The 17,005-nt window shown below is 41.3% G+C and overlaps 1 protein-coding gene across 1 annotated transcript in view; it reads right to left on the reverse strand.

The window, feature by feature from the left end:
- The window catches only part of lama5 (laminin, alpha 5), an 87,734-nt gene that overhangs the window by 43,452 nt on the left and 27,277 nt on the right, over positions 1 to 17,005 (reverse strand). Inside the window, exons 3-13 of the mRNA XM_068596729.1 lie at positions 16,182 to 16,299; positions 14,009 to 14,127; positions 13,156 to 13,326; positions 12,208 to 12,305; positions 5,298 to 5,413; positions 3,197 to 3,315; positions 2,348 to 2,438; positions 2,096 to 2,230; positions 1,908 to 1,973; positions 1,155 to 1,295; positions 328 to 465 (exon numbers count right to left, since the gene is read on the reverse strand). Of these exons, the coding sequence (XP_068452830.1) occupies positions 328 to 465; positions 1,155 to 1,295; positions 1,908 to 1,973; positions 2,096 to 2,230; positions 2,348 to 2,438; positions 3,197 to 3,315; positions 5,298 to 5,413; positions 12,208 to 12,305; positions 13,156 to 13,326; positions 14,009 to 14,127; positions 16,182 to 16,299 (1,312 nt within the window). The remainder of the gene's footprint in view (positions 1 to 327; positions 466 to 1,154; positions 1,296 to 1,907; positions 1,974 to 2,095; positions 2,231 to 2,347; positions 2,439 to 3,196; positions 3,316 to 5,297; positions 5,414 to 12,207; positions 12,306 to 13,155; positions 13,327 to 14,008; positions 14,128 to 16,181; positions 16,300 to 17,005) is intronic.

Genomic DNA, 17,005 nt, shown 5'->3' on the forward strand with positions numbered 1-17,005 from the left:
AGCAATTTTTTTTTTGACAGTTTTTTTGTTGCGAGCTTTTTTTTAGAAGGTAGATTTGTGTCTTTATTACGTGAGAAATTTTCATGTTTGTAAGTAAATTATCTGACTGCAAATCCCAAATCTTTGCTCTCAAATCAAAAATCTTTGCTCTAAAAAAAAAACTCTCAAAAAAAAATTGTTCTCAAAAGAAAAAAAAAAAAACCTTAAAAAAAAAAAATATATATATATTTTTTTTTTTTTTTGTGAAAGCAAATATTTCTGATTTGAAAAAAAAAATCCGCTCTCCAAAACTAAAGCTCATGGACGCGATCAGAGGCGGTGACTCACGCTGGCACAGCGGGTAGTCGGAGTAACCCGGTGCACACTGGTCACACTCGTAACCTTGGAAACCGCTGCGGCACACGCTGTGACCCGTCAGCAGGTCACATGACCCGTCCAGACAGCCGGGACCTGCACACTGACAGGCTGCACGCACACACACACACACACACACACACACACACACACAGACGCACACAGTTAGAGCAACAGCAGCAACACAGACTGATAAATAACACAACTTTTTTTAAATTTATTTTATTTAGGGATGAATATGTGTCAGCTGTTTATTCAGGAGTGTGTGTGTGTGTGTGTGTGTGTGTGTGTGTGTGTGTGTGTGTGTGTGTGTGTGTGTGTGGCTGCTCCTGGGTGGTAAACTAACACAGGATAAATAAACAAGCCTATAAATAAAGCTTTTGGAATTCCTGCCTCTGTTTGTGTGTTTGTTGTTTGTATTTGTGTCTGCGAGCAGAACAAACGGGACCGACTCGTTAAACTCAACTGTCAAAGTTTTGCAATCGAGCTCCTCAGCCTGTCTGGAGATTATAACACACTAATAATTAAAAGCTCAGACATTTTATTTGATGTCTCAGAGAAGAGTCGGGATCATAATCTGAAGGTTCATCCTGTATTAGCTCATAATCCTGCGTGTCGACACACTGAGATCAGAACCGGGGCGTCCGATCACAAAAGACAAGCGTAAACACGGCCGAGGTGTTTCCTGATGTTTCATATAAATAGCCATAAAAATGGCCGCCCTGATATATTTGTCTCTGTGTGTGTGTGTGTGTGTGTGTGTGTGTGTGTGTGTGTGTGTGTGTGTGAGCGTCTCTCACCCTGACAGTTGAGTCCATGGAAACCCGGCGCGCAGGTGTCGCAGTGGTCGCCAGTGAAACCCGGTTTACAGACGCAGGTCCGGGTTCGGGGGTCCGGCCTGCAGGAGTTGTCCACGGTACCGGCTGCACTGCACTCGCAGTCTGCAGAGAGAAGACAGGAAGATGTTGTTCTGCAGTGATGTTTATTCAACAAGGGAGAACAGGTGACGAGGAGAGATTTTGTCAACGACGCATCTCCACGATGAGAACGAGTCCCTGTTCAGATGTTCACCACAAACAAAAACTCCCCAAAAACACACCAGCGGGCTGATATGAGCAGAGCCACAGCAGCTGCAGGACCCTCATGTATCTGTGAGGTCCGACTGAAACCGTGTTTTGGGTTTTCCAGCTTATCACATTCCTCTGACATTCCTTTCACGCCACGCTGATTCTCCCAAAACTCCCCCAAACGTTTGACTTCCACCAAAATCCTCCACAGCCGAGCAGACGAAGAACAACGAGGTGAAACACAAACGGCGTGAAGCTCAGAGTATGTTTCCATTAACTTGTGCTACGAGCTAACCTCGTTAGCATGTTAGCAAGTGCTCTTAAAAAGTATTTCCTCTGAACTGAAACCATTCCTTCTGCTTTATTTACTGTCAGCAGTTGTTCTTGAATGTGTTGTAATAGTTTACATAAACGAGCCACAACAGGACAACACACACACACACACACACACACACACACACACACGTGTGTGACATCTAAACTCACTGATGATCTCTCCGGCAGGCTTCGCCTCGCCGTTGTTGTTGTTGTTGGACGGGTAGATGGGGACGGCTGAGAGAGGGAGACGACAAACCAGATGCTTTTAAGGCGTTTGTGGATATGAACGTGTTTGATAATCAAATCCCCAAAAAGTTCAGACAGTTTCTCGGAGTTTATTTTCATCCTTGACTCACGGTAACAGTCCGGGAAGCTGGTGAAGCCGCCGGCGCACGAGTCGCACGTCTCTCCGGTGTAGTTTGGTTTGCAGAAGCAGCGACCGGTCAGATCCTCACAGGTACCGTCTGTGAAGTCCGACTGACACTCACAGCCTGCGGCGAGGAAGAGGGAGGAAGAGGAGGGGGAGACGTGCGGGGGGGCAAACGGGTGTTCAGAAGACAACCGTGATGTAAATGATGGTATCCTGTTTGCAGACAGGTGTCACTCACGCGAGCAGGCCGACGGGGAGTCCACGGCGTGGTCAGGTGACCTGTAGTAGGTCGGGATGCAGCGCTCGCAGTTGGCTCCAGTGGTGTGATGCTGAAAGCACGAGGCCATTAACTCAGAGACCAGACAGACGTTTGTACTAACATTAAGTACATGCTCAAGTGTACTAATTACAGCGCCGTGCGAGGACAGGAATATTCTAAGAAGACAAGAACGAGAACAAAACTCAGATCGGGATGTTTTCTCCAGAATGAGCCGGATTCACTCAAACCTCTCTTCAATGTCTGGATTATTATGACACGACAGGAATTATGGGCTGAAATCAAAAGTATTTGCAAAGTATATAATATTAAATTAATCCACTTTAATAATATATAGTTTTATAGCATATAATATATATCATAATACACAGTTAGTGTGAGCGACGGGATCAAAAGAACATGATTTCTGTTTCAGGAATTTTTGACTTTATAATCTCAGAGAATCTCAGAATATCACCTTTTACCTCCCGGCAAAAAAACAGGATTCAATAATAAACTCTGACTACAAATTATTAAATGTATTTCATTGGATGGATGGATGGATGGATGGATGAATGGATGGATGGATGGATGGATGGATGGATGGATGGATGGATGGATGAATGGATGGATGAATAGATGGATAGATGGATGGATAGATGGATAGAAACTCATTTGTCGCCATAAACAACAACAGACTCACACAGACTCACACAGACTCACACAGACTCACACAGACGACAACAGACTCACACAGACTCACACAGACTCACACAGACTCACACAGACTCACACAGACTCACACAGACAGACAGCAGCAGGTGACGTTACCTGACAGTTGAGGCAGACTCCGCCCCCTCGGTTGTGTCCGTGGACGTCGACGCTTCCTCTCTTCAGGTCGACCTCGGGGTCGTAGTAGCAGTCGAACGAGTGGCGGTGGCAGTTACACGCTGACGCACACAGACACACAAACACACAACACACACACATGAGACGCGTTTCAGAGCAGGTGATGTGATACAGTAAACTCAATAATATATCCATCATCAAAACTAATAAACTAATAAGGATTAAAACGCCAAATTAAACTGAGTTAATCACAGTTGAGCAGTTTGTATTTAGTTTTTATTAAGTTAAAAATACTCTATTTACATATATTACAAACGTGTAGAATTTTACATGTTTTTTTTTTTATAAATAATTGAATTTTTTAAGTATTTAAAGATAATAAATGATAAACTCTTTCTACAATATTCGAGAAAACATGTGAATTATAATGAATCATCTGTGACATCATCAAGGTGAAGCTCATAGTTATTAACACTTAATTACTAATAAGTACAGCAAAGATCTAAATGATTCATCACTTCAGTGTTTCAGGCTCTGAAGTCTCTTCAGGTGAAGTTGTGGGTTTGAAACCCGTTTCCTCCGCCAGGTGTTCGTTCAGCTGGAAGATTATTATTATTATTATTATTATTGTCACTCAGCTGAGGATCAAATGTTTGTGTCCAAACAAACCAAAAGCAGAGAAATGAGAGACGCCGTGTAATTAACGCTCAGTTACTTCCTGACGTGATGAAAGTCAGTTTTCAGGATTATTGAAGTTTGAAGCAGAAATGAGAAGGTTGAGGATATTTTATGAATCATAAAAGGTTTATTTCATGTTTGATGACGGTCAGAGAACAAAGAGATGTGGAAACTCTTTAAAGGAGTCAAGAAAATAGAGATGAAGAAGAAGGAGAAGAAGAAGAAGAAGAAGAAGAAGAAGAAGAAGAAGAAGATGAAGAAGATGAAGAAGAAGAAGAAGAAGAAGAAGAAGAAGAAGAAGAAGAAGAAGAAGAAGAAGAAGAAGAAGGAGAAGAAGAAGAAGAAGAAGAAGGAGAAGAAGGAGAAGAAGGAGAAGAAGAAGAAGAAGGAGAAGAAGAAGGAGAAGAAGAAGAAGAAGAAGAAGGAGAAGAAGGACTTGGCTATGAAACAAATATATAAATATCTGTCTATGAGATTTATTCTGAATTTATTCATTATTTTCTGCAGGATTATTTGCAGGATTATTTGTTGTGATGCGTCTTCATAAAGTCTGCAGCGCGGCATGAGCATAGTGTGTAAACGAGTCCTCTCATCTCATAAAGATACAGGAAGTGGAGGTCTCGCGGCTCCACTTGACCTCGTCCGTACAGAAGTAAACACAGTCAGGAGATTACAAACATTCTTGAAGTTAATCTGAGATAAAGAGACGCATGAGATCCTGAGCAACGTTTGCTCTTCACAGAGTGAACCTTGATACAGAGCTTATTGTTCCTGTCTGACCCTGAACGCCTCTCTCTCTCTCTTTCTCTCTCTCTCTCTGTCTCTCTCTCTCTCTCTCTAGTATATTCCTGTAGTTTCCTATCGCGTTGGCCTTTGCTGACCCTCCCGTCGTTGTGATAGTGTGAGATGCTGCGTTCACTGTTCCTGGTAAATATAACTGCAGATAACAGACGCTCACGTGCTCTGATGCATCAGGACGCCGTCACAGAACGACTTCTATTGAACCTTTTGGCTGAAAGTCTTCATGAAACGCTTCAATTAACAATGTTTGGAACTTAAAGTTATTTAAAATATCCTGAGCACAGAGACTTAAGTCAACGTCTGGACACAAAAATAAAATTAAAAAAATAATTTTTTTGCAAGTTTCCTTATAAAACGAAAAGTTCAGTAAATAAAAAAAACTTTGATCTTACAGGACAGAACTAAAGTTTTTTTGTTTTGTTTTGCCATCGTGAATCCCATTACCCACAATCCTCAGCAGTAACTGAGTGATGTCACCAAAGAAAGTTCACATGAAGTTACTCATGAAGGAAAATACATTCCTCTGCAGGGTGAAGTGTGTGTGTGTGTGTGTGTGTGTGTGTGTGTGTGTGTGTGTGTGTGTGTGTGTGTGACTGCTACTCACGTTCACACTCGTTGGCACTGTAGGTCGTGGCTGGTTTCCACGGTAACTGGTTGTATCCGGGGCAACACTGGTCACAAGACAGGCCGCAGGTGTTGTGCTGACAGTCACATAGTAACCTGTAAACAACAACAACAACAACAAAAGTAACAGTGTGAGTAAAGAAAACAACAGATAAAATGACTCACTCATTGCACATTTTTTCTCACACACACACACGCACACACACACACACGCACACACACACACACACACACACCTTCAACCAATGTACCAATGTCTCAGCTCGCTGTGCTTTGGGTAAAACATCATGTGACCTTCTCTCTAAAGGTCACATTCCTCTCCCTCTCACCTTGTGACTGTCACTTCAAAGAGAGAGAGAGAGAGAGAGAGAGAGAGAGAGAGAGAGAGAGAGAGAGAGAGAGAGAGAGAGAGAGAGAGAAAGAGAGAGAGAGAGAGAGAGAGAGTGTGACAGAGAGTAAATAGAAAAGTGGAAGTCGCCCCCCCAACAGTGAAAGAGTTAATCTGGGTCCTTCATTGACCAGCGGCTGACTGCTTCACCTCAGCTTTAATCGGATTAGTCTGTGAACCTGCGGCCGGCCGAGTGGCCACAACACAGCGGGAGGGAGGGCAGAGCCTCTTAACTCCCAACGCCGTCCTAAAAAAAACACTAAAAGAAAAAACGCTCTCAAAAAAAAAAGCTCTAAAAAAAAAACGCTCAAAAAAATATGCTCAAAGAAAAAAAAGCTCAAAAAAAAAAAATTGAAATAAAAACGCTTTAAAAAAAAATGCTCTTAGAAAAAAAAATCTTCAAAAAAAAAGCTGGAGAAAAAAAAGTTTAAATTTTTTTAAACGGTCGAAAAAAAACGCCCCCCCCTCCCAAAAAAAACACTCAAAAGTAAAAAAACGCTCAAAAAAAGAAAAAAAGCTAAAAAAAAAAACACTCCAAAAAAAAAAAAAAAAACGAAGATTTTTTTTTTTGAGAGCAAAGATTTGGGATTTGCAGTCAGATAATTTACTTACAAACAAGAACTCTGCTGGCGTAATAAAGACACAAAGTTTACAGTCGTTTAGTTCTTCTCATGTTCTGGAGACACAAGGTGACGTGTGTTATTCCACTCTGGTCCATATTGATAACGTGTGTGTGTGTGTGTGTGTGTGTGTGTGTGTGTGTGTGTGTGTGTTTCAACAGGCTCATTGTGTTTCCAGCGTTCTCCTTTACGATCCATTCAGTCTCTCAGAGTTTCATTCACACGCTCGCTCATGCGTCCTCCTCTCTGGCTCTCCATCCTTCTTTCCTCCGCTCTGTTCGAGCGTTTGAGGAAACGCCTTCAATGGACCGTTTCCATCGACATTCACTACTTCCTGGTTTTGATCGTCAGCTGCGGACCAGCAGCTTCCTGACAACTTGTTCCTCACTCAAAGGGCTTTAAAGCTTTCCAACCCTTTTCAATTCACAGTTAAACAGTTATATTTGGAGTTTAATTCTTTTTTTATAAGTTTTGTAATTCTTAAACGGCATGTAGTCTATTTCAGGAACTCTACCTGAAACAACAAAGACACTGGATGACAATAGATTTTACTTTCTGTTTAATAAATCTAGTGTGTTACTCAACGAGGTCAGTGCTAACTAGTGGCGGCCGTGGAAACAGTCACTATGCTAGCTGTAGAGTTTAACAGCTGATTGCCCCTTCCTAGCATGCTAGTTAGCTCGCGAGCTAACAGCGAGCTAGCAGAAGTTTCCATCGTGCGCGTGAAGCAGAGTGAGATGCAGACAGTTCGTGTTACACAGGGACTCGTCTCCAGCTGCTCATTGTTTCTTCTTCTACTCTACAAATTAAAGTGTTCTTCTTCTTCTTTAAGTTAAAGTAGCGCAACCGACTTGCTTCAGAGACCAAATCAGTGCTTCTGCTCAGTTGAGAACAGCACACAAGCCTCTCCGTTGGAACCAGTCGGTGTTTCGTAGTCGTTAAACTGTTGAGTTCTCATCTTAATCACATCAGCGGTGCAGATGTAGGTCAAACTTTTTAAACACAGACCTCCAGGCGGTCGACCTTCTGTCGTCTCTCACACACCTGCTGGATATACAACGCTAAACAAAGTCCGGCATCGATGTGAGTCTCCGGATCGGCATTCCTCTGCTGTGACACAAAGCAGTCAGAGCATCTCCAGCAGCTCCATGAGGAGGGATTCATTTGAATTCCTGCTGCCGGGTTCCCATCACTCAACAACATGAAGCGAGTCTTTAAACAGTAACTGTAAGACTCAGGAGAGCATTTGAAATATGTTCACAAAGTGTAAACCACGTTGCAACAGCATATAAATCCACATCCCGACTGTTTGAGATGCCAGAATCTCCCTGAATCACATATTTATATCCACTGCAATATTACAAGTATAATACTTTACATGTCAGTTAGATTTCATTTAGATTAAACAGTTTGACAGCGTCTCAGTGATTGCTCTTTCCAGTCGGGTTATTTATTCCTTCATGTGTGAAATACCACGCATAAATGAAACACTATCTACTTGATAAAAGACCAACAGCTGGATCTAAATGGCAGATTCTGTCTGATTCTGCATAACACTCGTTAATAAACAACCTCTCACTTCTCCCTCCTAATCTTTCCTAATTTATACTCTCTGTATTTACGTTAATAAATGAGACTCCTCTACAGTCTCTCAACACTCATTATAATTTACTCAATAGTATTTCTTACTTCACAAAGAAATTACAAAAAGCACAATAACAGATCTAATCTTCCTCTGCAGTTCCTTCCTCTTTATGCTTTTCTATTATCCCGACACCCAAAGGGACAAAGTCTGTTTTCTGTTCAACCACACACACTTACTACACACACACACCCACATTTACTACACCCACACACACACATTTACTACACCCACACACACACATTTACTACACCCACACACACACATTTACTACACCCACACACCCACACACACACTCACACGGTGCTAATGGTTAACCCAGATGTGGCCTCACCTCTGGGCTCGCTGAACCTGAACCGGAGGTGATGCAGCAAAGTGAAACCAAACGGAGCGAAACAGAACCAGAAACATCTGCACACACAACACGGACCGAGCGGCCGGCTGCACGTGACCGACACGATGTCTGCTGCACGAACACGTGGACGACGTGAGCTATCGACTCATCATCAGCTGGAATTATTATCACTTCACTTTTTGTTGCATCTACATTTTTGTATCCAAATTAGTAAATACGACTATTATCTCTCTCTCTCTCTCTCTCTCTCTCTCTCTCTCTCTCTATATATATATATATATGTTACATATATTTTACATATTTTGCACATTTGCACTCTGTTTACATTTAATTTAATCTCCGTTCACACTTAATCCAACCCCCTGAATACACTGCATTTAATTTAATTTCCGTTTACATTTAATTTAATCTCTGAATACACTGCAGTTATTTGTTATGTATATGTTTCTATACATATATATATATTTATATGTATGTAGACCATAGGTGTATATATATATATATATATATATATATATATATATATATATATATATATATATATATATATATATATATATATATATTCTTATTTATTTCATTATTTTATTTTGTGTGTTTAGTTTAGTTTATTTCACTTGATGTCTGTAAGTGTGGGATGCTGCTACTACGACAAATAAAAATCTCCTTGGGGATTAATAAAGTACTTTTCATTCATTTCATTTCATTTTCATTCAAAATGATCATGAACTTAAATTATGTTGGACTCATATTTGTTTTCATCCTGTCTCTCTAAGTCCTCCATGAGACAGGAAACATCAGCTCTCACAGTGTTTTCAGGCTCTGCTCAGTGTCATTTAAAGCCTTAAACATCTGCATTGTGAACACGACATGCAATATAAACACACGTTCAGTGTCAGGACGACACGCCGTGCATCTCAGAACTGTCCCCTGACAAGCAGATACAGTGAAATACAACTTCAGTGGATTATAGTCGTGCTGATTTTATCCCCAGGAGATGAATATCAATGTGCTTTGTTCCCATAATCTTGTGAAATCCCTCTAATGCGGTCTGAAGGGATTGAAGCCAGGACTTCAGCCTGCAGGCTCTCTGTTCCCCGCCATGTATCATCACTGCAGTGTAAACACACGCTGTCGCGTGAGTTTACACCTTGCATGCTGGGAAGAGATCAAAGTTTGCAGACTGATTTAACCTATAAACTAGAGCCATTAAAACAATTATGACACATAATTGTGTTGTGGAAAATAACCTGTAAGTAGTGTGGTGGCATCATAGTTACATGTAGTTGTTTTAATTTGTCATTTTGGATTATTTATTAGTGTCAGTGTGTTAAGAGCATATGAAGAAATGAGAGCACACAAGAATATTCTGTGCAAAAACATAAATTTGTCCTCCTGCAGTGAGATGTGTAACACAAAGAAAGAAGGTCTTCTCCATGTGTGCGTGCACACAACCAAGTACATGAAAGTATACACACGTCTTCTTATAGAAACTATATATTACAAACACCATCAAACACGCACACCACGTCCACCTCCAGCTGTCAGTGAAACACACACCGACACACACACACCGACATGAGGCCCAGCTGGAGCTCAACATCTTCTGTTCCCGCGATGGAGGCTGAGCTCTGCTCAGCGTCCAGAAGACTCTCAAACACTGAGGAGACGTCTGCAGAGTGATGGCAGTCGGCTTCCAGTGAGATCGTAAAGTCTCTCTGAGGGATTCATCCTGCAGCTCAACAGCATCACACCACACCGATGCTATCAGTCTGCTGCTCGGCTGCTAGCTGTGACTCTTGTACTTCAACCTTAATCCAGGTTTTGGTTGCAAAGGCTCAGAGAATGCAGGACATTTTCCAAGAGAAGATAAGTTTGGGAATTTGTTGAGATTGGATTATAAAAATCGTTGATAAACTAAAGACTTAGCATTGCCTGCTAGTCTGTGCTAGCTAGCTATGACCATGTGAGCTGTAGCTTAAACGTGCTAACTGAGTTTCATCCTCATCCCTCGTTGTAAAACTGTTATTTTATAAATGTTTTGTTCACTTTAAATCCAACATTTACACGCAGAAAACAAATCGATGGATTTTCTCGGCATATTTACGTTTTTGGTCTTCAAAGAATTCTTCTATTATCTGTTGGACGTGTTCATTTTGTCTGCTTTTGAAGATAAGAAGTCATTTCTATCTGCACATGTTAAAACAGCCTGAGCAGAAAACATGTATTTTATGTCATTCTCGTCATTTCCTCTCATTTCTATTATTTCCTATCGAAAGTTTTTTAATGTAAGAATCTCCAAGATGCTCTGTACCGCAGCGCGTTGTGCTCACACAAAGAAAGTCCAGATTATTTGGCATTAAAATGTAAAGTATATGATCAGGGGAAGTGGAGTATATATATATTTTATATTTTATATTTTCCAATCCTACATATCGTCAGACAGTAGATCATCAGGGGTCAGATATAAACAGACTGAACTAAATCATAGAGCAAATTTGAAATGATTGAGATATTCCAATCCTTTGCATGAGGAAATAATCTCTCACTGGATTTTTTAATTGAAGACGTCTGGACTGGATCAGATTGACAACCACTGATTCACCGAAGAAAGAAGAAGAAACAAGAGCCGCCCGTCTTTCTGTCTTTCTGTCAAACAAATCACAGCTGAACATCTTGTGTGGGGTCACAGTGTGAACGCCTCCCCGCAGCAGATTATTCTCCTTCACTGTCCATCAAAATAATCTGACAATCCCAGCTCTCCTCCCTCGTTTCACGTGCAACAACAAGGAAAGAGCTTCATCACCGGCTTTACAAGAGACTGAGAGATCATATTTATAGGCGGATATGTGATTGATCATTCCTGTGTGTGTGTGTGTGTGTGTGTGTGTGTGTGTGTGTGTGTGTGTGTGTGTGTGTCAAATCCCCCACAGCCTGCAGGTAGACACACGCAAATAACCTGCACATACACACACTAATGCAATCATGCAATACACACACCTATTATTAAATTAGACATATACGGCCCACTTCCACTTCTCATGAAACACCTACACTTACCTGGAAACACACACACACACACACACACACACACACAGGAATTAAAACAGGCTCCGTCTTGTCATTCTGATCTAACATAAAAAAAGTAAATATAGGACAGGAAGTTTATTTGTATGGAGCTCCAGCTGTTTTGGTGCCGTGAAGTCGGACGAGCATCCTGAGAAAAATCCCTCGTTGTAAAACAGGGATTTTACAATCAGTCAGCAGAGTCGTCCTCAGTCAACTCTGCTGACTGAGGACGAAACATTTTAATAGATTTCAGGTGTCAAGTTGTCGCTTTTCATTTGTTCAGAGTTTAGATTTCTGCTTGAGATTTGACGCTAATGAACATCTGACTTTAAACAGAGTTTTGGTCGAATCTCTGGTAGTAAAATACATACATATATATATATATATATATATATATATATATATATATATATATATATATATATATATATATATATATCCTGAACTTAACTACCCAGAGTAATGAGACCCTGAAGCATCAGATTAGAGCAACAGCTGCAGGATATGATATTTGCTGATTTGCATTTTGCAGCTTTGGGTGTGTTTAAAAGTGTCGGAGTGTGTATGTGTGTACATTATGTGCGTGTGTGTGTGTGTGTGTTGCAGCAGGTAGACGTGTCTGACTCACCATAATAACACACACACAAAAAAAATCCAGTCAAAAGAATGTTGGTTTGCCACAAGTCTGCATCATGACAGTGCCGTCTGATTCCAAGATTACGTGTGTGTGTGTGTGTGTGTGTGTGTGTGTGTGTGTGTGTGTGTAAGATATCCGATGACCCTTTGAAGGCGTGGCATCGTGTGTGTGTGTCTTACTTGTAGGGGTTGTTGGGCTCCTTGGCGTTGCAGGCCTCAGCGTGGCCGTTGCACACGCAGCGTCCTCCGATGCTGATGTCTTTGATGCTGTAGTAATACTGCAACACAAAAACAACACACAACACCAGGTGTCATCGTCAACATTGTGCCGTACGTCATGTTCTAGTTGAAGGAATATTTACACATTTTGGGAAGTAGCATCCCACATCGACAGCACCCTCATGTGTGTACAAGTACATGTGTGTGTAAATATGAGGTAAATATCTATAAATGAGTTTAACATAAAGGTTGGAGACACTGATTAAAATGTTATATATTGTTTGTAGAACACAGATTATCCGTTTCCCTTTTCTAAAGGACTGAGTGGTGACACTTTCTATGACATCATAGTGTGTATAACGCTTCATAAAACATACGTATAATGCCTCATAATCTGCTTGTTTCACTGTTCAATTATAGTTATAAGCATTTATAAATATTCATAATGATTTATAACGATAACATAACACACAAGCATGTTGTAATGACTCAACAACAAGTATTATAAGACGTTATAGTCATTCATTGACTTGTTTTAGTAATGATCACAGTGTTATATATCATAATCCCTATAGTTTTAGTGCATTATAATCTTGTTATAATGGATTATGATCACTGTAATAAAGTGTTTTAATGTGACTATAAGTGGTAATTGTTTACTTTAAGTAAAAATATTTGAATATATTCCCCAGCGTTTTGTATGTCGTTCTTTTTTAAATTTTGATTAAAGCACCAAATTTCCATCTAATTCATCGATTAATCTCTTTAATCTACTAAACCCACTGAGTCTAATCTGCATAAATTGAGCTGAAAGTCAACACGCTGCAGTAAAAGTGTTATCAATTCTTTGTTAAGAGCACGACATCACTGCTTCCTCTTCCTCCTCCTCCTCCTCCTCATCGTCGTTACCCGGCGCGTGACGGTGGGGTCTCGCAGCGCTTTGCCCATCAGGTGACCCAGCAGCGTGTTGGTTCTCAGGAAGCGCAGCCGGATGTTCGTGGCCTTGGTGAAGTCTCTCAGCACCGGAGAGTACGAGAAGTTCAGAGCGCCGGGCCGACCGTTCACCAAGGAGACCACGATCTGAGGAGAGGAGACCAGATTATCAGATGATCTGAGGAGAGGAGACCAGATTATCAGATGATCTGAGGAGAGGAGACCAGATTATCAGATGATCTGAGGAGAGGAGACCAGATTATCAGATGATCTGAGGAGAGGAGACCAGATTATCAGATGATCTGAGGAGGAGACCAGATTATCAGATGATCTGAGGAGAGGAGACCAGATTATCAGATGATCTGAGGAGAGGAGACCAGATTATCAGATGATCTGAGGAGAGGAGACCAGATTATCAGATGATCTGAGGAGAGGAGACCAGATTATCAGATGATCTGAGGAGAGGAGACCAGATTATCAGATGATCTGAGGAGAGGAGACCATATTATCAGATGATCTGAGGAGGAGACCAGATTATCAGATGATCTGAGGAGGAGACCAGATTATCAGATGATCTGAGGAGAGGAGACCAGATTATCAGATGATCTGAGGAGGAGACCAGATTATTAGATGATCTGAGGAGGAGACCAGATTATCAGATGATCTGAAGAGGAGACCAGAAGTCATCTGCTGATCAGCTGCAGGAACATCAGCACAGTCTGGAAAGTCTTCACCAAAGAGATGAACTGAACCAGATTATATTCATGGTTTCATATCAAGGCATCAGCTGAGGAGTTGTGTACTTTTCTACACAAACACACACACTCACCTCTCCGTTCTCCAGCGGGACGATGCGAGAGTATTCGGTGGTGCAGACGATGTCGTTATCGCTGTTGATCCTCTCGATGGTGCTCTGCCCGAAGCGCTCAATACAGTCTCTCTTGGAGGCTACACACACACACACACACACACACACACACACACACACACACACACACACACACAGGGGAGAAAGAAAAGCGTCCAATCAATCTCGACCGCGTTAGCAGACGTGTGGACGTCCTGTTGGCCGTCAGGAGGCGTTGAGGCGTTTTAATGATGTGTCTCGGTGTAATAATTATATAATAATTATATAATAATAATAATAATTAGAGGAGGGTCTCGGCTCGGTGTAATAATTATATAATAATAATAATTAGAGGCTCGCTGGAGCTCTGTATTTTAGTTCTCCTTCAGTTCCCCTTAAATATACCTCAGCAGCCGCTGCAGCTCACAACAGCTGGAATGACATCATTGATCACGACATCAGTAACTCTTTAACCCTTTGAACAAAACTCTGATCCAAATCAATAGAAAGCCTAAAACTACAGATTTAATAACTCATTTGGAAAATATGGGTGAGCTCAAAAGAAGATGTTTAGCTTTGGCGGGAAAAAAATATGAGTTGGACAAAGTTTGTGAGCCTTAGCAATGAAGCTAACAGCTAACTAGCAACAAAATTACTAGCAACAAGTTAACTAGCAAGACCAAAATAACTACAAACAATAACTAGGAAGACACAACAGGAAACAAGATGGATCAAAAGACAAAACTTCTAAAATAACAAGATGACGAGCAAGATCTAAAGAACTCGTAAAAAATAACTAGCAAGACAAAACTAAGGAAACAAGATGACTAACTAGCACACAACGAGTAAGACAAACTAACTAGAAACCAGACCAGTGACGCGGTTACACAATGAAACGCCTGATTCAATATTCATAACATGATCCGTTGTATTAATAATGTTTGTAATTAGTTATTTCTTTATGACCACGTTGTGACACCGAGGGACATGTAATATAAACATTAAAGTGTCCTGATAATGTCCGTCAACAAGTTCGCTGTCTGCGTTGTTTATGTTTACTCATCTTGTTTGTGTGTGTGAGTGTGTAACAGTTCATCACATATTGTTCCCTTATGTGCACCAAATACACCCCAAAACAAGTGTGAAAGCACTTCTCAATGATGTCTCATGTATGTTAATCTGATTTCATTTCATCGTTTAAATGTCGGCAACAGAAACCCTCTTCTGCCTTTAAAGAACTCAAACTGTAAAAGTGTGTCTGTCAGTTTGAGATTACAGTTTGTTTCACATTGTTTCCTCGTGAAGACACAGCGACATTCCTGGAATGGTTTCCTTTTATCTCAGAAGCGACCTTGACACCGAGGAGGACTGAAAGACCACGAACGCCAGACGACGAGGAGGCGAGCGTGTTTTATAATGTCGAGGTGCCTGAAACAGCAGCTCAAACGCCCAAAACCTCACTTGAAGAGCCTTAAACAAACAGTCCCTGTGAGTGCTCTGGTTGAAAGTCTGCAGTAACGTATTCAGCAGCAATCAGACTGAACGCGTCGGTGAAGCTTTCAAGTTCACCGACTTCATCTTGAAGCATTCCAGACGAAAGATGCTATCAAACCACAGAGATTTAAATGATCTGGTATCCTGAGCACCTGGAGCAGCTTTCAGTGATTCAAATGAATGAGTACACACACACACACACACACACACACACACACACACACACACACACACACACACACACACACACACACACACACACACACACACACGCACACACACACAGAAACCCCCTCGGCCTCTTCCTCTCCTCCTCAGGTGAACATCAGGCTGTGACCTGTTGGCAGACATGTCTGGAATTCCCCCGCAGCCCACCTGGACTGACAGCTGCCACAGCCAATCAGAGAGCAGCTTCATGACGTAATCGCCCCCCCTCTAACCGACCAATCGCCTGCCTGCCCTCGGGGCTGCTGTTAAACTGTGAGATTAGAGGGGGGATTACGTCTTCCCCCGGGCCGGTGAGGAGAGCATGAAGTGATGCTGATGGAATCTGACTGTGTTCGCTCCTGATGAGCAAACATCTGGACTCACACACACGTATGTATGCAATGTACAGGTGACTATGTGTGTGTGTGTGTGTGTGTGTGTGTGCAATACTCACAGGCAAAGTACTGCCAGGGTTGGTAGGTTTGACCGAAGTCGACGGACTTCTCTAGAACCCAAAGGTCCGGACGAGGAGAGTTCGCGAACTTAATCAACACGTAGGCGACATGGAAGAGCTGCAGGGACACAAGAAGAAGACACAATAATTACATTTAATCTGAGATTATGAGAGGAAATATAAGAGGAAGAAGAAATGATTTAAAACGGACACGTGGAGAACGACTCAAAAGTTACAAAACTTAAAATAAATACACCCGTCAACAGTACAAATACATTTATATTTATATCACTTTTGATCTGACTGCAACTAACAAGCATGTTCCATATTTACTGCAGAATCCTTTCTTTCTATTCTAGACATATTACGTGAATTAAATGTGAAATTAAATTGTTTATCGCACCGAGACAATTTGATTTAAAATAAGGTTGATCAGAGAAAGTCTGACTGAGTCTGAGCTGGAGGAGTTTTCCTTCATGGTGGCTTAAGGACAATTATTAATAATAACTAAAAATAAATCGCAGATCTTCTCTCTGACGGTCTCATAATCTCATAATACTGTCGGGTTTCATCACCAGCGTCCCACTGAACGTCAGGAAAAGGGTGAAGGATTCAATGTAAAGAGATGAAGGAAACAGAAAAGAACGGAGAGGAATAAAAGTGAAAAGGATGGAAAAGAGAAGGGAAATTAAACAAAGAGAAGGAAGGATATGAAAGGAAATAAAAGGAAAGTAAGAAAACATTCAGACATGAAACAAATGGAAACAAGCAAAGGACGACGCCTGAAAACAAACAGGAAGAGAGAGGAAGGTTTATTGAAATGA

This window comes from Clinocottus analis, unplaced genomic scaffold (genome assembly GCF_023055335.1).
Source record: "Clinocottus analis isolate CAN_PGR_092001 unplaced genomic scaffold, fCliAna1.0.p SCAF_39, whole genome shotgun sequence".
NCBI lineage: Eukaryota > Metazoa > Chordata > Actinopteri > Perciformes > Cottidae > Clinocottus > Clinocottus analis.